This window comes from Acomys russatus, chromosome 7 (genome assembly GCF_903995435.1).
Source record: "Acomys russatus chromosome 7, mAcoRus1.1, whole genome shotgun sequence".
In the NCBI taxonomy this organism is placed as follows: domain Eukaryota; kingdom Metazoa; phylum Chordata; class Mammalia; order Rodentia; family Muridae; genus Acomys; species Acomys russatus.
The window spans coordinates 35294626-35315227 of NC_067143.1; the positions used below are offsets into that span (position 1 = coordinate 35294626).

At 52.5% G+C, this 20602-nt stretch overlaps 1 protein-coding gene across 2 annotated transcripts; it reads right to left on the minus strand.

Annotated features, from left to right (window-relative positions):
• Positions 1 to 355: 355 nt before the first annotated feature.
• Positions 356 to 20311, minus strand: Man2a2 (mannosidase alpha class 2A member 2). Of its 2 annotated transcripts, none has more exons than XM_051148793.1 (23): positions 19808 to 20311; positions 18827 to 19084; positions 18610 to 18754; positions 18317 to 18488; positions 17780 to 17907; positions 17437 to 17610; positions 16755 to 16941; positions 13355 to 13532; positions 12876 to 13078; positions 12540 to 12722; positions 12283 to 12397; positions 11980 to 12047; positions 11687 to 11852; positions 9903 to 10139; positions 9250 to 9372; positions 8872 to 8986; positions 8514 to 8647; positions 7757 to 7898; positions 5565 to 5698; positions 5180 to 5260; positions 2699 to 2893; positions 2431 to 2541; positions 356 to 707 (listed from the first exon to the last, which is right to left on the minus strand). In XM_051148793.1, the coding sequence occupies exons 1-23, from the start codon at positions 19976 to 19978 to the stop codon at positions 555 to 557; spliced, it is 3573 nt and encodes a 1190-aa protein (XP_051004750.1). In that variant the 5' UTR covers positions 19979 to 20311; the 3' UTR covers positions 356 to 554. The 2 variants fall into 2 exon arrangements, with proteins under 2 accessions (XP_051004750.1, XP_051004749.1); XM_051148792.1 differs by lacking the exon at positions 5180 to 5260 and adding an exon at positions 2606 to 2609 and having other exon boundaries at positions 2664 to 2893; positions 19808 to 20309.
• Between the last annotated feature and the right edge of the window lie 291 nt (positions 20312 to 20602).

Genomic DNA, 20602 nt, shown 5'->3' on the forward strand with positions numbered 1-20602 from the left:
ATACAGGCCCAGCGGCACTTAGAGCGGAGCCAGAGCAGAACCAGGAAGCCTTTAGGCTCTTAGGAGAAACAGGGGCTCCTTCCAGTCCTCAACTCCCCCCGATAGTGGGTCTCTATCCCCTTTCTCCCAGAACCACTGCTCCTGTGCCTCATACCAGGACATGTGGGGTGCATGTCACCATGGGATCCCCCTAGAGCTAGCTCATACCTGCAGTCACCTGTCGCTGGGCTGTTCTCCTCAGCCCTCTTGACCTCTTGTTTGTCCCCACTCTTCCTACATTCCATTTTGGGCCTGAGCCCGAGCCTGCGCCCAGCTGGACACCTACTCACAACGCAAGGAAAGCGGCCCTTCCCCCTGTCTCACGGGCACCTGCCCACCACTGGCGTGCGGGTTGTCCCAAACAGAGAAGCAGCAATAGATAATGTAAGGGCAGAGCTCAGTCTGTCACAGCTGTGAGGCAGAACGGGGTGTGTGTGGCTTGTCCAACCCAATCTTGGTGTTAGGAGGCGGTCTCTGTGGGGGAAGTTTTTCTTCATGCCACAAGGAGGCCTACCCTAACCCAGGCGCAGGCGAAAGGTGCTGATCTCCATGGGCTCCAGAGAGATGTCAGTGCTGTTGGAAGGTGAGGCCAGAGGGTACAGCAAAGTCAAAGAGGTTGGCTGCAAGAATGCCACATCCAGGCCATGGAAGAGGCTCCCCAGGGCGAGCTGTGGGGAGAGAGGAGACAGGCTGGGCTGGGCACTGCCAACACTGGCGGAGTTCTTCCACACACCAAATGCCTACCTGTTTGGGTCTTTTTGTTTTGTTGTGTTTGTTTTTGTAGCCCTGGCTATCCTGGACTCAGAGATCTTCCTGACTCTAACTCCCGAGTGCTGGGATTAAAGGCATGTGCCATCACTGTCGAGTGGGCCCACCCCACCCTGCCCCCCTCCCTAGCCTTTTTTTTTTCAGACAGGGTCTCACACAGTAGCCTAGGCTGCCTTGAACTCACAGCAATCCTGCCTTTGGACTCTCTTTGTAGGCCAGACCAGGCTGGCCTCGAACTCACAGAGATCCGCCTGCCTCTACCCTCTGCCCTCTGCCCCTCTGCCCCTGCCTCTGCCTCCTGAGTGCTGGGATTACAGGAGTGTACCACTGGGATTAAAGGCGTGGCCACCACACCCAGCTCAGATTCTTATAATAAATAGAGCTAAGATGGTGAAACAGGACTCCAACTCTTGGAAGGCAAAGACAGGTGGCTCAGGAGTTCAACTCAGCTTTGGCTACAGAGTAAGGCTGCTACATGAGACCTTGTCTCAAAAATAAAAATAGGCTAAATAAATAAATATAAAAAACAAGAGGGAATGAGCTGCTGGGAGCTACAGTCCTCTCAGGAGCAACAACATGCCTCAGACAGGGCTCTGCCACCATCTGCTCAAGCCCACAGCTCATCCAGGTCGCTCAGGGTAGGAACTCTTACCAAGCTGTTTGAAAACAAGGTCTGGGGGCCAGGCGTAGTGGCGCACGCCTTTAATCCCAGCACTCAGGAGGCAGAGGTAGGCGGATCACTGTGAGTTGAGGGCCAGCCTGGTCTAAAAAGCAAGTCCAGGACAGCTAGGGCTACATTGAGAAACCCTGTCTCGAAAACGCCCCCTCAAAAAAAAAAAAAAAAAAAAAAAAAAAAAGAAAGAAAGAAAGAAAAGGAAAACAAGGACTGGACAGGAGAGATGGCTCAGCGGTTAAGAACACTGTCTGTTCTTCCAAAGGTCCTGAGTTCAATTCCCAGAAACCACATGGTGGCTCACAACCATCTATAATGTGATCTAATGCCCTCATCTGGCCTGCAGACAGTGCACTGTATACATAATAAATACAATAAATCTTAAAAAAAAAAAAAAAAAGAAGGCAGGTGCAGTGGTGTGTGACTTTAATCCCAGCACTTGGGAGGCAGAGGCAGGAGGATTGCTGTGAGTTTGAGGCCAGCCTAGTCTACAAAGTGAGTCCAGGGAAGCCAAGGCTACAGAGAGATCATGTCTTGAAAAACCAAAAAAAAAAAAAAGAAAAAAGAAAAAGAAAAAAAGAAAGAAAGAAAAAGAAAACAAGGGCTATGTCTAGCTTTACTTCTGAGTCACCAGGGCAAGCAAGGTGCAAGCTGACACCATGAGCAGTGCTTTCAAAAGTGCAGCCAGTTTTCATGTCTCAGGTCCCGTCTCAGGAAACCTGAGTTTTCTAGTCCCATGCCATATCTGAAACTGCTCCTTCCCACCTCAACAACCTCCCCTTTGTCTCTGGAGGGCTCTGAGGCTACACCTTCTCCTCTATCCTATGCCAATACCTCCCCACCCCCACCCCTACACAGCCTCCCTGGAAGCTCTCCACCCTGCTACCGCAGAAGGCCCAGCATTGCTGTCCCGACGGGGCCGCTGCCTCCCGCTCACAAGGCCTGCTCACCTTGCCTTGGCTTGTGGTACAGTTGAAGGCCAGGTTCTTGGCCTCCAGGCCACAGTCAAAACCCTTGCGGTGTAAGATGAGAGCAGCATCGGCTGAGGGTGAGTTGTCCTCCTGGAAGACAGTCGGGGGCATGGGGGGGGGGCGGCGAGGGGGTGGGAGATGGAGGGTCAGTGACACTTCTGCCACGAAGGCAAAGGTGAGGCTGGGCAGAGCAGAGGTGGGAGAGGGGAAGCTGGTGGTGAGGGTTAGTACTCCCTGGGACACTTACCTCAGCTGGGAGCGTGCGCAGATTGAGCAGATGGAAGTCACAGGGCAGGGGAGAGGCCAGAGGGTGGAAGGAACGCAGTGCAGGGCTGGTGGCCTGCCTCTTGGCCACGGGCAGGACGAGTGGAGGCGTGTTGAGGTACATGGAAGTCAGGTGGCTGAGCAGGGACGGATAGCTGGTAGTGCGCTCATGTTGGGCCTGCAAGATGGACCCAAGACGTAAGTGAGGGAGCAGAGCCAGGCTGAAGGGTGAAGGGAGGCAGGCCAGCTCCTTCCAGAACATCTTTCCTAGCTCACTGGGACTCCGGCTGCCTGCTCCAGGCCCTATACCTCCAACCCCTCACAGGTGGCGACTTCTAGTGCCACTCAAGTCATGTTACTAGGCCCACTTCTGTGTTTGTTTTTGTGGCTTCTTTGACACTCTCGTGAAAAATGCAGTCTCATCAATGCCGTCACCCCACACAGAGAGGAGCAGACAGACAGACAGACAGACAGGCAGGCAGGCTTCACTGTGGACAGGCTTCTGATAGTGACAGTGCTTTAACTGTCCCACGGTAGATGCCACTTCCAACATGTCAGCCAGCTGCTCAGGCCCATGAGCCCGAGGTGCTAAGACTATTCCTCAGGTGGCTCCTAGGACAACGACGCATTCACAGGATTGCACAGCCTTTTCTCCACAGTGGAGCATGCTCGCCTGTCCCCGGCACTACCTGAACGCCCTAGCTACAGCCTCCCTTGGCCTTCGAGCCAGGCAGGGCCACTCCTCTTCCACTTTGCTTCTGCAAGGTCTTCAACACAGACAGCGCTCCAATGCCGTCTCATTTCAGCACCTGAAACTGCCATCCCTAGTTCATCTTCCCACAGAAGCACCTTCTCCTTTGGGTCCTGATAGCCGAGGGCAGATTCTGACTGTGTCCCTCCCTACTCAGGTCTTTCCTAGTCTCCAGACTCTGCCATCTGCCGTGCCCCACCCAACACACTCTAACCCCACTTGGAGTTTTCTGAAACAACGGAAACACCATCTGTCCTGCCATCTGTGCTAGATACTGACCACCTGGAACTACCGGAGGCTTAAATGTAATTAAAAAAACAAACAAACAATTTATCATTACTGTTTTATGTGTATGAGAGTTTTGTCTACATATATGTCTGTGCGCTTCCTGTATGCAGTGCTCTTCGAGGCCAAAAGAAGACACTAGATCCCATGATAGGAACTGAGCTGTCCTATGGGTGTTGGGGTCAAACCCCGGTCCTCTGGAAAAACAATCAATGTTCTTAACCACTGAGCCATCTCTCCAGTTCCCTGTAATTTTTTTTTTTTCCGAGACAGAGTTTCTCTGTGTATCCCTGGCTATCCTGGATTCTCCTTGTAGACCAGGCTGGCCTCGAACTCACAGCGATCCACCTGCCTCTGCCTTCTCTTCTGAGTGCTGGGATTAAAGGCATGTGCCACCATGCCTGGCCCCTGGAGTTTTTTTTTTTTATTCTTTAATTTTTTGGAAAAGGAGTCTCTCTCACCATGTAGTAGTGGCTGCCCTGGAACTCTCCGTGCAGACCAGGGTTCAATCTCATAGAGACCCACCGTCTCTATCTCCTGAACACCAGAGTTAAAGACACAGCCACATACTCGGCCAAGGAATGTGGCCGGTGTGAGTGAAAACCTGAATGTACTTCATATTAATTCATTCAAGTAGCTATTATTTAAAAAAAAAAAAGCCTAGCATGGTAGTATAGACCTCTAATTCTAACCCTTGGGAAATAGAGGTAAGAGGATGAAGGCTAGTCTGAGCTACATGAGACCATGTCTTAAAAAGAAAAAGGTAAATAAATAGCCATATGTAGCTGGGCATGGTGGCATATACCTGTGGGCTTAGCTACTCAGGAGGCTGAGACTGGAGGCTCACTCAAAGTCAGGAGTTCAAGGCCAGCCTAGGCAACAGTGGGACCAAAATCAAGGTTAACCAAGGATAACCCTGAAGCTACATTGAGAGGGCAGCCCAAGCTACCTAAGACCTTACCACACACACACACACACACACACACACAGCAAACACCCCAAAACCAAAGCTGGACTGGAGAGTTAGCTTAATGATAGAGCACTTGCCTAACATGTGCAAAGCCCTGGGTTCAATCCCAAGTACCCAAAACAACACATGGCCAGCACATGTTGATGGTGGCTGCCATGCTGGTCAGCACACTCTAAGGTTACCAGTAGTCCCACTTCCGTACTGTCCCTCCTGCCTTCTACTTTGTGCATGGTTCCCACTCATCAGAGCTGAGCCTGGTGGCTGCTGGCTCAGGAAACCCCCCTTCACCTCTTCAGTCCGTGTTGCCTTGGCTCCGCAGGCCCGGAGACCCCACTGCTGCCTTATACTCTTCCGCTGAGAGCAGCTAGCTCTCCTACCCTGCTCACTGGTAGAGCCCACGGCCGACTCCAACTACAGTGCTAGCCTGCTCACCCTGGGCCACCAAAGCCCTCGCTGACCCTTACCTTTGGGCTCCTGATCGAGTTTCTGGAAAAGACCAAGCCCCTAAACATGGCTGCCAGTTTGGAGAATAAGCCAGGCTGGTGAGGCAAAGAAAGCTGAGATGAGCAGGGCTGTGTTATGGTTAGGAGAGTCTCAGGCTGAGGGAGAGAAGATGAGGGCAGCAAAGAGACAGGATGAACATGACGGGGAGGTCAGGTGACAGGCTGTGGCTGGGGGAGGGACTGCCAAACTGCATGAAATGGGTTAGCAAGATGCCAGGTAGCCTCCTGCCTCAACGCAGGAACTAAGCTGCACTGTCTGTCCCTCGCCCTCTAAACCCCCCAGGGTTGCCCACAGGGCTGAACCTCTGCTAGTTCACTAAACAGTGGATGCAGACTTTACCTCATGGCTCGTGGTTCGCCGTTCTAGCAGGAGGCGGAAGTGGTTGCAGGTGACCTTGTTGTCTTTGAGGCCTTGGCCTAGACCCCGGTTGTCATCCTGCATCAGCCTTCGGTCCAGGATCACCTCCAGCTGACCTGAGGAAGAGAACAGGAAGCGCCAGCTCGCCAAACCCATGTCTAAGCAGACACAGGCCTTAGGAGTGGACTCTCCACCCCAGGTCCTCAGAGAAAAAGCCAGTGAGGCAGACAAGCCGAGTCACTCAGAAGAGAGGACAGTGGACTCCGAGCACCGGGAGAGTGGAGTGTGGGTGTCTTGCCTTACTTCTGTAGGTGAAGAAACAGGGGTCGTAGAAAGGGGAGCACTGACCTGGGCAGTTCACCTCTGTAACTCAGGAGTAGAACTTGGGCCCTGGGCCCAGCAGGAAACCTCTTGGGGACCAGCCATACAGGTCACAGTAATCAGTAGCCAGGAAACAGAGAAAGGCCTGCCTGCAATACTGCCGCTGAGGCGGGCTTTCTCAGGGTGGGCAGACTCATGACTGACACATGCTGCCCAGCAGTGCAGACTGGAATGGCTGGCCTTGGTTGTCAGAGGAGGGCCATGGTGAGGACAGGCATGTGAGGTGGAGGCTCAGCAAGGCCTCCAGTCAGAAGAGCACCAGCTCTGTTTCAGTCTGGAATATGCTTGGGAGATGGGCCTCGCTGCAAAGCTGATGGATGTGATGAACCGGCTTTCACCACAGCAGCCCACACGGCTCCTTTTCATCTCCTCAGCCCTTCCTTTTATTTCCCTATTTTCTCTAGCTCTGCACTCTGAGAAAACACAAGAAGCTACCTCCACCTCTAAGGTTCCTTGCATAGAAGCTAATCATTTCTTAACACACTGTGTCCCCGAGTGGCAGCTGGCTGACTCAGCAAGGACAATGGGCTACATTCAGGAGTTTTGAGGCCGGCCAGCTCCAAATACTCCCAGAAGAGGGTCGGAAAGCCACAATACCCATCATTGTGGCATAGCCTTAATCCTGCACTTTCAGCCCTCACTTGCTCAAGATCCCACAGACAGAAGGCCTCCAGGGCCTGAGATAAGTTACTGATCACTTTGTCCCAAGGCTCTGGCAGTCATTGGTGGTGGGAGTGCTCTCAGCTGGCCCCTTCGCTCTCTCCAGTGCTGAGGATGGAACTTCACATCTGGCTAAGTGTTTTTTTTTTTTTTTTTTTTGGTTTTTCAAGACAGGGTTTCTCTGTGTAGCCTTGGCTGTCCTGGACTCGCTTTGTAGACCAGGCTGGCCTCGAACTCACAGCGATCCGCCTGCCTCTGCCTCCCGAGTGCTGGGATTAAAGGCGTGCGCCACCATGCCCGGCTCTGGCTAAGTCTTAAACCATCTGTCTTTTCACTTTTTCTCTTCAGACCAAGTCTTCCTAAATTTCCCGGATTGACCTTGAGTTTTGGACCCTCCTTCTCAGCCTCCAGGGAGCTGAGGTTGCATGTCTGTGCTACTAGACCTAGAAATTTTTGATTTGTAAGCCGGGCAGTGGTAGCGCACACCTTTACTCCCAGCACTCGGGAGGCAGGTGGATCTCTGTGAGTTCAAGGCCAGCCTGGTCTACAGAGTGATTCCAGGACAGCCAAGGCTACACAGAGAAACCCTGTCCTGGAAAAAAAAATCTTTGATTTGTAAGAACGTCATCCTTTCTTTTTCTGACCATTAATAGGAGAAAAATGTGTCTTTCTCCTTTCTTAAATAATACACTATAACCACTTAAGAACTGCCCCTTGCTGGGCAGTGGTGGCACATGCCTTTAGTTCCAGCACTTGGAAAGTAGAGGCAGGGGGATCTCTCAGTTCGAGGCCAGCTTGGTCTACAGAATAAGTTCCAGGACAGCCAGGGCTATACTGAGAGACCCTATCTCGAAAACCATAAAAAACAAAACAAAAACAAAAAAAGGAGGAGGAGGAAAGAAAAAAGGGGGGCTGCACACCTCAGCTGAAAGTCACCCTTCAACACCCCCACTGCTTCCACCAAAGGACAGGATGCCCCAGTGTGCCTGACAGGAGCTGTGGATGCTCACCTCCATTTCAAGCCCTGGAGTGAGGGGATCTGGAAAGGGCCGTGAGGGGGGTGGGGGGAGGGCAGGGTGGGGAGCCAACAAAGTGGACCGGCTAGAGCAACTGGAAGGCTGGATCCTACTCACCATCACCCAGGCTGGAGACGCCAAGGGCCTGTGCAGTGTGTAGTGTGAGGCGCCTCTGTGCATCCTGGATGTAGGCCATGACTGGCATGGGGTAAAAATTAGCCTGCAGGGGCAACTTCTTTAGATACTGCCGGGGCTGTACCTGCAAGGAGGAGTTCAAGGCCACCCTGGAATGCTGTCTGATTTGTGTTCTGAAGGGTTCTCAGCGTGAAGGCATTCTTGGCTATTTTTGTTTTGTTTTGTTTTCATTTTTTGTTTGTTTGGAGACAGGGTTTCTCTATGTAGCCCTGGCTGTCCTGGAACTCACTTTGGAGACCAGGCTGGCTTCAAACTCAGAGATCTGCCTGCCTCTGTCTCCGTGAGTGCTGGGATTAAAGGTGTGTACCACCACTATCACCACCACCTGCTATTTCTTTTTACTTGTGTGTGTGTGTGTGTGTGTGTGTGTGTGTGTGTGTGTGTGTGTGTGTGTGCGCGCGCATGTACTGTGTGTGTATGGGTGTATGTGCCATGGCACACATGCGGAGGTCAAAGGGCCACTCCGCGGGATGGGTTCTCTCCTTCCACCCTTATGAGGACTCCAGGAATTGAGCTCAGGCTGCCGGTCTTAAGCAAGAGCCTTCACCCATTGAGCCGTCGCACTAGCCCTGTACTTGCCACCAGGCCTTGGCACACACACCCCACCCCCACCCCCCATAGCACCTGTACTGGAAGCCAAAAGCAGTACAAGCTCTGTTCCATGGGGCCCAAAAATTACCTGAAAGCCATTGAGGTCTGTGAAGAAAGTACCGTGGCTGTCAATGTCCGTGTGGATGCGCAGGGCCAGCTCTTTGTTCACATGGTCCCTGATGTCCACCAGGAATGACATGTCCAGAGACAGCCCCTCTACCCCTGGACACAAGGACAGCCAGAAGTGAGGTGAGCAGAGCCTGAGAGAGTATTCAGGGAAGGTTCCGCCCACCCACCTCCTGGGAGCCCCCAGGGCACTGCTGGATGGATTTTTTTCCTCAAGAGAATCAAGCAACCCTAAGTCCAATGACAGCTGATTGTCAGCAGCAGCAACGGTGCGGAAGGACAGCTGGCAGCCTGTGGAGCTGGCGCCTTGCAGGGCTCACCTGGCAGGTTATAAAGCCGAACCACTTGGTGAAAGTGCTCATAATATGCAGCCACCTCTGAGAAGAAAGGGCCTTCGGTGACATGCAGCACAGGAGGTTGCTTGGGGATGTAGGGCTGGAAAAAGAGCAAGTGGCCACTGAAGCCACAGTGCAGAGTACAAAGCAGTGGTACCAATCCGGGGGCAGGGCAACAGAAACCCTGGTCCCAGTGCTCTGGCCTGAGCACCTGTGCCGAGCAGGCCAAAGCCACCGCCCATCACCCTCCACAAGTCAGTGAAAACACAGGGAAGACACAGCAACCACGGAAGGAATGGCAGGCCGCTCCCAGGCTCTCCCCACCCACAGGAGCCACCAGGTTCTGTGAGGCACCTCAGGTACCTTAGCCTCGCCATCAGGCAGGAAGAGGTAGGCACCGCTCTTATCTTTGGATGTGCGGGTACCATAGATGAGAACCCTCATGTCCATCTGCTGTTCCTGCTCCTCATCCACCCTTCGGATGCTCTGCCAAGAAACACAGCCCTGACCCCTGGCCCCACACCAGCATGTCAGGTCTCCCCCTGGGAGGGCACGGACTGACTTCCCCCAAAGAGCCAAGCCCAGTGCTACAGTTGGGATCTCAGATGCCCCCAAAAGGGCTTGCTCCCCGATTGTGCTAGCAGAAGTAGGGGAAGGTGAGGCTCTACCCTTTCCCTCCTTCTTCCCGCCCATGTTTTATTTGGTTTTGTGTGTGTGTGTTTTTTTTTTTCAAGACAGGGTTTCTCTGTGTAGCCTTGGCTGTCCTGGACTTGATCTGTAGACCAGGTTAGCCTGGAACTCACAGAGATTCACCTGCCTCTGCCTCCGGAGTGCTGGGATTAAAGGTGTGTGCCACCACCTGCCCGGCTAAAGCTGGCCTTAACTTCTGATCCTCCTGCCTCCACCTCCTAATGCTGGGTTTTCTGCAGTGTTGGGGAATAAGCCTTGGGTTGGTTTTTTTGTTTTGTTTTGTTTTGTTTTTAAGATTTATATAATTTATGTATCTGGCCCTTTACCTTGAGGAGCCCAGTAAGGCCGGAGAACCAGACCTGCATGTAGCGATTGCTGATGGCGAAGTCACTGGGGTTGGAGTCCATGACACGGAGAGGGAATGGTGTTTGTCTGCTGATGGACAGCTTCACGCCGTTCAGGTAGACACGAACGGAGGATGGCAGTGTGTAGGGCCCATCCAGGTCTGGCTGCAGCTGAAGCACACCCAGGCCCAGGGCTGGCAGGCGGATGGGCACGGACACCTGTGGGCACAGGGGCGGGGAAAGGCATCAGCCCAGACAGTGCTTGTTCCCTGACCTCTGCACTCTGTTCCTTGAAGCTAAGCGTAGACCCCAGCATTTCTATCTGAGAGACCCTGTCTATCTGGGGATCCTGGGTTGGAGTTGCAGCATCAGTCTCCACTCCTGTCAGCAAAAGGTAGCAGCACTCAGCTGAGAGCCTAGGGTCTGAAGCCGGCTTCACAGACACTGTCTGAGTGACCTCAGGCAAGAAACTTAACCTCAGCACTCAGGAGGCAGAGGCAGGCAGATCGCTGTGAGTTCAAGGCCAGCTTGGCCTACAAATTGAGTCCAGGACAGCCAAGGCTACAGAGAGACCCTGTCTTGAAAAATCGAACAAACAAACAAAAAAGAAAGTTAACCTCTCCTGGCCTCAGTTTCATCACTGTGTACACCATAGGAATCTAAACGGCACTCAGGGTGACAGATGGCACATCTTTGTACCTCAGCAGTCAGGGTGCTGAGGCAGAGGGTCGCATGTTTGAAGCCAGCCGGAACTACACAATAAGGCCTTTGTCTTAATCGTTTTCTTTTTTTTTTTTTTTTAAAGATTTATTTATTTATTTATTATATAAACAGTGTTCTGCCTGCATGTACACCTGTAGGGCAGAAGAGACTTCAAGTCACATTATAGATGGTTGTGAACCACCATGAGGTTTCTGGGAATCGAACTCAGGGCCTCTGGAAGAGCAGCCAGTGCTCTTAACCTCTGAGCCATCTCTCCAGCGCTCCCTGTGCGCCCTCCCCGCCCCCCACCCGTCTTTTTTTGGTTTTTTTCCAGACAGAGTTTCTCTGTATAGCCCTGGCTGTCCTGGAATTCACTCTGCAGATGAGGCTAGCCTCAAATTTACAGAGATCTGCCTCTGCCTCCCAAATGCTGGGATTAAAGGTGTAAGACACCAAAGCCTGGTTAACTTTTTATTTTTTATTTTATTTTGATACTGGGTTTCCCTGTGTAGCCATGGCTGTCTGGACTCATTTTGTAGACCAGGATGGCCTCAAACTCACAGAGATTCATCTGCCCCTGCCTCCCTGAATGCTGGGATTACAGGTGTGCACTACCACACCCAGCTAACATTTTTTTCTCAATGAGTATTTAAGCACCTAGAACACAGCCTATCGTGAACTACATCTGAACCTTTACTTTTTGTCCATGTTACAGGTGAAACACATAAGTCAGCACAATAAATCAAGAGCAGCTTGAGTCCAGGAACTGGAGACTAAGCTGGGCAACACATAAGACCCCAGCACACCGAGGTAAACAGTGAACACTGCGAAATGAGCAGCCGAGGGCACTGCTGCTGCCATCTTTACTATAATTGTTGCCACAGTGCCCTTGCCACTCAGATCCCAAGAGTGACCGTCCTTTGGGCAGCGCCTCTCCCCTGGCCATCTGCCTCCATCCTAGGGAAGTAAGCAAAGCATAGCAGAGGAGCCGGGAGCAGGTGTTTGTGGGGAGTGAGGTCCCAGGAGAGGTACTGATGAGCACTGAGGGCTGAGCCCTGCCTCACCTGGTAGACATTGGGGACTATGGTAGTGGCCGAGCTCCAGTGCAAACTGATCTGCACAGACAGGGGCTGACCCTCCTCTGAAAGGACTCGAATCCGTGGCGAGTTGACCAGCAGGGACACCACACTGAGCCGTTCCTGTTCCAGTGGGTTGAATAGCACCACAAACCTGTGGGTGGAAGGTGGGCTTGCTTCGGCTGCAGCACAGAACAAAAGGGCCCCCTGCACCGGGATCCCAGGATCGTGTGGGGGTGAGGTGGAGGGTGCCTCTGTGAACCTAGCCAGGCCTGGCTCACCTGGGTGAGGAATCCAGCTGGATCACTGTGCGCTCTGGCAGGGCATCGTGACTTAAACGGCTGTCATCCTGCAATGGTGTGGGCAAACAGGATGACGACTGGGCTCAGTCTCCACCCTACCCCAACCTGTCCGGGCTATGGACCTTCGTGTGGAACCTTACGCCTGGGACTTGCATCCATCCACACCAAAAAACGAGGAAGGGGAAAAAAGGAACAGTATCCACCAATGGCAGCTCTGAAGACAGTTCCCACCCACACCAGAGAGTCTCTTAAGCAGATGCAGGAGTGGGGGGGGGGGCCCACCATTTGGAGGAAGGGGGCCGCAGGGTCAGAGTGGTAGGTCTCCTTGTCCCTCAGCACCAGATAGTGAGCAGCATTGATGATGACCTGCTTTAAGCTGACCAGGGAGCGCAGCAGCCTATGGTGGGCAGGAGAGAAAGCTCAGAGAAGATGGGCACAGGGAAGCTGCCTGCCACGCCAGCAGGACTAGCCTGCCCCTCCCAATCACCCACAATTCCTCTCTTTTTTTAACGGTGAAGGAAGAAGGGGTGGCTTCCTACCTGACCCCATAGTCTACCACTACCGCCTCCTTGGCTGTCCCGGTGATGGCATCATGGTGCTGGAAGAGCCCCAGAGTGCGCCGAGCTTCCGTCAGAAGAGCAAAATCAGACAGTGGGTACTGGCCAGCTGGTCCAGACCGGCGGGCGTGAGCTACAGCCAAGCTGAATAGAACCTCTGCCCCACTACCCAGAGAAAGAAGTCAGAGCCTTCCTGTTCGGTTTGCCCTTGCTCCCAGGTGTCACCCACCCACTCAAGGGGTCCTCTCTCACTACCCAGCCCTTCCTTCACTTCAGAGGTTAACCCTAACTGAGCACAGGGAGGTGGGCAGGCCTCACCGCAGGTGGGCTTCTAGGACCCGGTCTAAGCTCTTGTAGAAAGGCCGGGAAGTGTAATAGCCTGTCCAGTAGTGGTCCTCCCGGTCAGCATAGGAGAAGAAATCCCCAGTCAGCACAGGAAACTCTGGAGGCCGGGCCCCAGGCTCCACTCCTGTCCTCTTATACAGGGCATCAAAATACTCAGAGAGGGTCCCGAACTGCGCCTGTAGGGACCCAAAACAAGCTACCATCACTTACAGAGCCTCCTGGGATCTCTGGCCACAGTATCCATCCCACAATGCTGCAAGTGCAGACAGGGGTGGCAACTCTGTCTAGCAAAAAGCAGCAAATGTTTGTGTCCTACTCTTCTGGGCCTGGCAAGACCTGGCGAGCCTGGGAATGAATTCTGAGACACACAGGAACCTTGCCCAAGACTGGCTCTTAAGGGAAGGGCCAGGCTGTAGCACTGTAGCACAGGTCTGGCTGCGCACACCCCGTACCTGTACATGGAGCTCGGGCTTGCTATTGAGGAAGTCAAAGAGCCGTTGGTAGTTGAAAAACTGGGCATCCCACTCCTGGGGCTTGTCGTATCGGAAGTCATCGCCCAGTGGTACAAGGAGGACGTTGCTCCGGAACAGACGGGACTTCTTTCGGTACTGGTCGAGGAGCAGGGCTGCCCTAAAAACATGGATGGTTACGGGCCCAATATGAAGTCTCAGGCTTTAAAAGCCCAGTAAGGGGGCCGGGGAGGTAGCTCGGTGGTTAAATACTTGCCACCCAAGCGTGAGGACTAGAGTTTAGACACCCTGCCCCCAACTCAACATGTAAATACCAGTGGGCATGGTGGCCGCACTGTCACCTCAGAGCCCAAAAAGTGGAGACAGGATTCCCAGAGCAAGCTGCATCGCTGGACCCGCCCATACTGGAGGTAAGCTCTGGGTGGGCTCAACAGAGAAACTTTTTCAATGAATAAGGTGGAAAGAGACCAAGGAAGAGTTCTGATGGCAACTTTGGGTCTCCATATGCACTCACAGACCTGCCTAAGTACCCACAAACGTGGGCCCACACACATACAAACTGTGCCTTGTGGCACCTGCTTTTAACTGCAGCACTCAGGAGGGAGGCAGAGGCAGGCAGATCTCTGCGAGTCTGAGGCCAGTTTGATCTATACAGTGAATTCCAGGCCAGCCAGAGTGACATCATGAAACCCTGTCTCAACAAAAGACAAAGAAAGAAAATCCCACAAAAAGCTAGGCATGGTGGCACAGACTTGTGTAGGCTCTATTTTCTTTCTTTCTTTTTTGGGGGTGGGGGGTGGGGTTTGAGACAGGGTTTCTCTGTGTAGCCCTAGCTGTCCTGGACTTGCTTTGTAGACCAGGTTGGCCTTGAACTCACAGTGATCTACCAGCTTCTGCCTCCCGAGTGCTGGGATTAAAGGTGTGCGCCACCATTAACCGAGAGTACCTCAGTTATAACCCAACTAACCTAAACAATAGGAAAAGAAGATTAAAGAATACAATAATGAAACCGTAAGGATATTGGTTCTGAGGAACGATTCTCTTGCCAGAACCTCAGCCAGAGCCTGAGCCCCGAAGCCTTCCCTCAAGCAGTTCTCTCTAGGAGCGTCTGAAATTGGAGTGATGAACAGCCAAAACTATCCCAAGTCTCCAAAGGCCCCGCCTCCTGTTTTTGGCTCACATTTATATCTCCTCTCAGAATTTGTTCAAGTGTGTTTTTCAGCTGGTTAACAACCAATCTCCCACACACTGTGGTTTGACTTTTCTTTTTTTTTTTTCTCTTGAGACCAGGTTTCTCTGTGTAGCCTTGGCTGTCCTGGACTCACTTTCAGACCAGGCTGGCCTTGAACTCACAATGATTCACTTGCCTCTGCCTCCCGAGTGTTGGGATTAATGGCATGTGCTACCACACCCGGCTGGTGGTTCAACTTCTAAGAGGATAAACATCACCTGCTCTCTTCACAAGTCTTTTTCTCATCCCCCACTTGTGATCTAAACAAAAAACAGGTTTATCTCTCCTTCAGACTTGCAATCCCAGTACTTAGGAAGCTGAGGCAAGAAGACTCCAAGTTCGAGGACAGCCAGGTCCACACAGAGAAAGCCTACTTGATGTACTAGCCCATGCCTGTAATCCTAGCACTTTTGTGGTCATCAGTAATTCAAGCCCACCCTTATCTACATAGCAAGTTCAAGGACAGCTTTGGCTACATGAGACTCAGCCTAAAGCTCCCCCCACCCTGACCCCCACACACTGAAGAATGGAACTTAGCTTAAACTGTATGAGACCAAAATTTTAATCTATATTATCTATCCAATGGGGCCTTATCACATGCCATTAGAACCTTTCTCCTGCCAGGTACAGTGTCATAAAAAACTGAGGCAGGAGGACTGTTGCAAGTCTGAGGTCAGCCTGAGCTACAGAGTCAGTTCCAGGTAGGCCACAGATACATGACAAGACCTTGTCTCGAAAAAAACTAAAAAGAAAAAAAAAAAAAAAAAAAAAAAGAAAGAAAGAAAAGAAAAGTAGCCTTTTCAGTGCTTGCCACACTTTTGTAGGGGTCTAATGTTAGCCAGAGTGACATCTTTGAGGTCCCTTACTATTCTCTTAAAAGGGACAGGTCTTTTTTTCTCAGAGGCTAGAGGCTCTCTGGCAGGACTGGATGGAGCTGAACAAGATTTGGCCCATTGCCTAACCTGGAGCTGACCCAGGGACCTGGAGTCAAATGAAGGACAGCAGCTGGGAGTTTGCAAGACATGGTACTGCAGGGTGCGGTGGCACAGGCCTGTAATCCCAGCACGTGGGAGTCGGAGGCAAGTGAATCGCTGTGAGTTCAAGGCCAGCCTGGTCTACAGAAAGAGTTCCAGGACAGGCAAAGATACACAGAGAAACCCTGTCTTGGAAAAAAGGAAAAGAGAGAGAGAGAGAGAGAGAGAGAGAGAGAGAGAGGGAGAGAGAGAAGAAATGGTATCAATGTAAGAACTCTTTAAGGCAGGTGCCTAGCATAGTGGCGCACACCTTTAGTCCCAGCACCTGCGAAGCAGAGGCAGACAGATCACTGTGAGTTTGAGGCCAGCCTGGTCTACACGGTAAATTACAGGACAGCCCAAGCTATGTAGTGACATTTTGTCTCAAAAAATTAAAAAAGGATCATTTAGGGCTGGGGATGTAGCTCAGTTGGTAGAGTGCTTGCCCAGCATTCACAAGACCCTGGCGTGGACATAAACCCCAGCATTCTCATAAACCAGGTGTGGTGAGTCATGCTTGTAACCCTAGCACTCAAGAACCGGGGACATGTTTGAGGCTAGCCAGCCTGGAATATGAGAGATCTTGTCTCAAGGAGAAAAAAAAAAAGGCGGGGGGAAGGGGAGTTTGTAAAAGGAAAGTCAAAGCATTCTGGGAGCTGGGTGGTGGTGGAACACGCCTTTAATCCCAGCAGAGGCAGGAGCATTTCTGAGTTCATGGTCAGCCTGGTCTACAAAACAAGTCCAGGACAGCCAAGTTTACACAGAGAAACCCTGTCTCAAAAAACAAACAAACAAAAAAGCATTCTGGGGAAGATGTTTCCTTAGCACCGTTTCCAGGGAGGCGCTAAGGAGCCACCACTGCAGACACGTGGCCTAAGCTCCCCACCAGAGTCTACCCTTTCCCCAGGTATTTTCAGCATCATGCAGCCCTACGTGGCACAGCCACGTTTCCGCTAGCTCCTCTGAGAGGTGAAAAGTCAACACCAGCTGGGTCTGGTAGCAAAGACCCGTGACCCCATTGTCAGGAGACAGGGGCAGAAGGACAGTATTTGAGCCTGTTGGGACTACACAATGAGACTGCAGCTCAAAACCTAGACCCAGCACCTTTGCCCAAGCAGGGCTGACAGCAGATACCTACCTCTCTGCCACGTTGGCCTCGGTAATAGGGCGGGGCGGCACCTTCCAAGGGCAATTGATTCGCCCACCAGGCAGACGTTTGAAGTCAAACTGGCAGCAGATCTTGGGGTCCGGGCCGCAGGTATGGGGGACGTCGTAGCTGTAGAAGGGCATCATGTGGCAAAAGATGTCTGTGCTGGACTCTGGATCTACAGGAGACATGCCATAGGGTGAACCACAGGCAGGCAGCCTTAGGAGCTGGGCAGAGACATCAGGAGGGCGTACCTTCATGTCCTCAGCAGCCCTGAGAGACACTGACACTCAAGACTGTAGCGGGGACTAGGACATGGGGCTCCCAAAAACCCAGCTGCCCACAGAAGGCAGCAGAGGTCACTGTGACTCTCTCCCAACCTGAGAGGGTTGCTTCAGGTACTCTGCCCTTAGGGACCACAGGGGTCTGGTTTCTAATGAACCTTCTCCTCTGCACTGAAGACTACATTGCTATAATACTCATGCCCAGGCCAGGCAGTAGTGGCGCACACCTTTGATCTCAGCACTCAGGAGGCAGAAGCAGGCGGATCTATGTGCGTTCAAGGCCAGCCTGGTCTACAGAGTGAGTTCCAGGACAGCCAGGGCTATACAGAGAAACCCTGTCTTGAAAAACAAACAAGAAAAAGGACAGCCACGCCCTTACTTGGCCTTACCCCATGTCTGCCTCCACATGAACTCCAGGCTGTGAGTGGCAGCAAAGTGCTTCTTGATGGCATAATGCACCCTCTGAATCAGCATGCTGGTCAGGTTGGCACGGCGCAGCAGGTAAGGCATGGTGGAACTGTGTCCAAAGGGGTCCACTGCCCAGCCCGAGCGAGGGGTTGCACCTAGGCACAGCACAGAAGTCAAAGGCCCAGAGTACCTCCTTGGGCCTGGGAGGCCAGCTCCTGCCTTGCCCATCAGACAGGCTGCATAAGCCGAGAAAGGAACAACTCCCTGCCAATCCCTATGCCTCACAGCATCTTGCCACAACATTCGGAACCAGCCAGAACTTACCGAGGTTTCTCTCCAGCCACTGGTGTCCCTCGATGAGCTGGTCAACCAAGGCAAAGTAATGGGAGTTGGCCTCATCTGGCATCACCCAGCCGCCCGTTGCAATCTCCAGCTGCCCATTTCCCACCAGCCTAAGGATGAAGACACACTCAGGATGGGGCAGGGACCCTTCGCTTGGTCCTGGTAGGCAGAGGATGACAAGAGCTGCATGCACTGGCCTCCTCCAGCCAGCTCACCCACGTGACGTGGCTGATAACCAAGAGAGAACGCCTATGCACCCTCCTCCCTCTCCAGCTCACCCGACACTGTCCTGGTCTGCTTCTGTGCTCAGAGGCAGAAAGTCTCATGCTTCTGCACTTAGGCTCTGAGCATTCTGATTTCTCCTCACAATAAAAGACCTTCAAATCCTCACTCCTGGTCCCTGTCACAGCTCTATCTGTATCTTCCTGCCAGCCTGGCACCCACAGAATGGGACAAGATTGACCCACCCAGCCAGGGCTTAGATAGCAACCCTCCCACACCTCCCCAAGGACCACTGACCTTCGAACTGCTGCCCTTTTTTGGGCACTGATGTTATCCCACCACTTGGCGAAGAAGGAGACCTCTGCCCAGAGAAAGCGCCGTCGGGGATCTTCCTGCAGCTTGGACACCATGCTGTTGAGGATGTGTTGGGTTTGTTCTGTATAGTACTTGTCAAAAGTCTTGATCCAGCCTAGGGGAGCCAATACAAGGTCCCTTGAATATGCCACCTACTTCAGCAGCAGCCCCGCTCTTTGGTCTGTCACTAGAACACCTGCCTCACACTCTGATGTTGGGGCCTCCTGGACCTTCACCTGGGTCGTTGTGTGAGTGGGGCACCACAAACACCTGCAGGTCTTCAGTATCCCAGTCACTGGGGCTGTAGGAGATGTCAAAGCCTTGCCTCCACACGCCACCGTCCACATTGTCAAATGGCAAATCCTCGGACACAGTCAACATCTGTCAGAGAGAGACGTGGTGGCTCAGTGGCCACCTGCGTGGCAGAAGGACCCTGCCAGCTCCAACCTTTACCTGCAGCTCTGGCTTCTGAGCCCGGCCCCCCAAAGCAAACTGGCAGTCCTGGGGGGAGACTGAGAAGAAGCTGGGCCGAGGCTCTGGGAGCACAGCCCAGGAGCCGTTGGCCGTGTGGTAGGGCAGCAGGGCTGGGGGGCCCTCCACGTTGGCTGTCAGCTCCAGCACAGAGTCCTTGATATGGCTGATGATCTCATGGTTCTCCTCTAACAATTGTTCCAACTGTTCGATCCGGTTCTGGAGCACAGAAATTTGGCTCTGCCAAAAAAAAAAAAAAAAAAAAAAAAAAAAAGAACAGAAAGTTCCCTGTCACAGGAAGCACTCCTGCTTAGGGGCCGCTGCCTGATGCCAGGCTGGTCTGACTATGACTCCCCTTCCCGCAGGCCATGTCAGGCCATGGGCCTACAGGGATGGAGTGCTCCGACCATCACCCCTGCAGACTCCCATCTGCTTGGCTCGGAAGCAGCATCACCCTCAAGCTCCCGGAAGGCACACATTTCATCTCACATGCCTGTGCTCAGTGACCTGTACTTCCTGTCTTAAGTATAGTGCTGAGGACTGCATTCAGCTTAATGGAAAAGAAACACCGCAGTCAGTTAGCAGTGTCTGTCAGGAACACAAGTCAGACTAGCAATATACAAGGCCACTCCTCCTCCCCCTCCCCCCTTCTTCTTCTTCTTCCTCACCACTGTTGCTTTTCACTTCCTGTTGTGGCTAGGAGCATAGTCCAGTGGTAGAGCAAATGTTTACCATGCACCAGCCCTTGGGCATCTGTCTCCAAAAGAAAGAAAATCTGCCTCGGAGTATTCCTGGGCTACAGATTCCACAAGTCGGCTGTAGATCACAAATGCTGCGTGCATGTATGAGGCTCTGGGTCTGCTCTCTAAGACCATGGGCAAGGAGGATGCTCTTGTCCTGTGCTGACAGATGACCCAAGCCCAGCTGACTTGCTTTTGAAGACGAGAAGAAAGTGTGACTCACCCTGGGGAAGTTGCTGCCACTCTGGTGTCGGGCTGGGTCATGCTGCACTCGGTCCAGCATGAGGTAGAGTGAGAAGGCTGCCACACAGAAGATGGCGGCCCCACACACTGTCACCTGCTTTTTCAACCTCATGCTGACCCCCCTGCACGCACCTGGAAGGAGACACACCATCTTTAATTCTGGCGTGCAAAATCCTCTTGTTGGCCTTCCTGCCGAATGCCCTTTGGATTCCCAAGCAGAGCCTACTTGCCTGACTCCAGGTAAAAAGCAAGCAAGTTTCCAAGAACCAAATCTTGGTGAAGACTCCCAACACACAAGTAGCACAGATATCTGGGCCTGATCCTATAGAACGGAAGTTCTGTCTCCCCTCAGTCCAAGCTGTAAAACCCAGCAGAAGGGGTGTGTGTGTGTGTCAGGTAAGACAGCTCAGTAGGCAGAGAGGCACTTGCAGAGCCAGGCCTGACAATTAAGTTAATTCACTGACTCACATGGTAAAAGGAGAAAAACAACCACCACTGACTGTCCTCTGATCGCCACGTTTTTTTCTGTGGCCGTAAATGTAGTACGTACGTACACACACACAAATCCAGGGATAACAGATTACAAACCCGCTGATTACAAACAGCTCAGGACACTGCTGGCAGAGCCAGGCTCCCTGGGTTCAGATGAATAAATACCAGGGCTTCTATTTTGTTTGGCTTAGAGGATAATCACAGTAATCACAGGCTGGAGAGACAGGCAACCCTTTAACCTCCTGGGTCAGACTGGAACTCAGCAAAAACAGTGCCTGGCCCA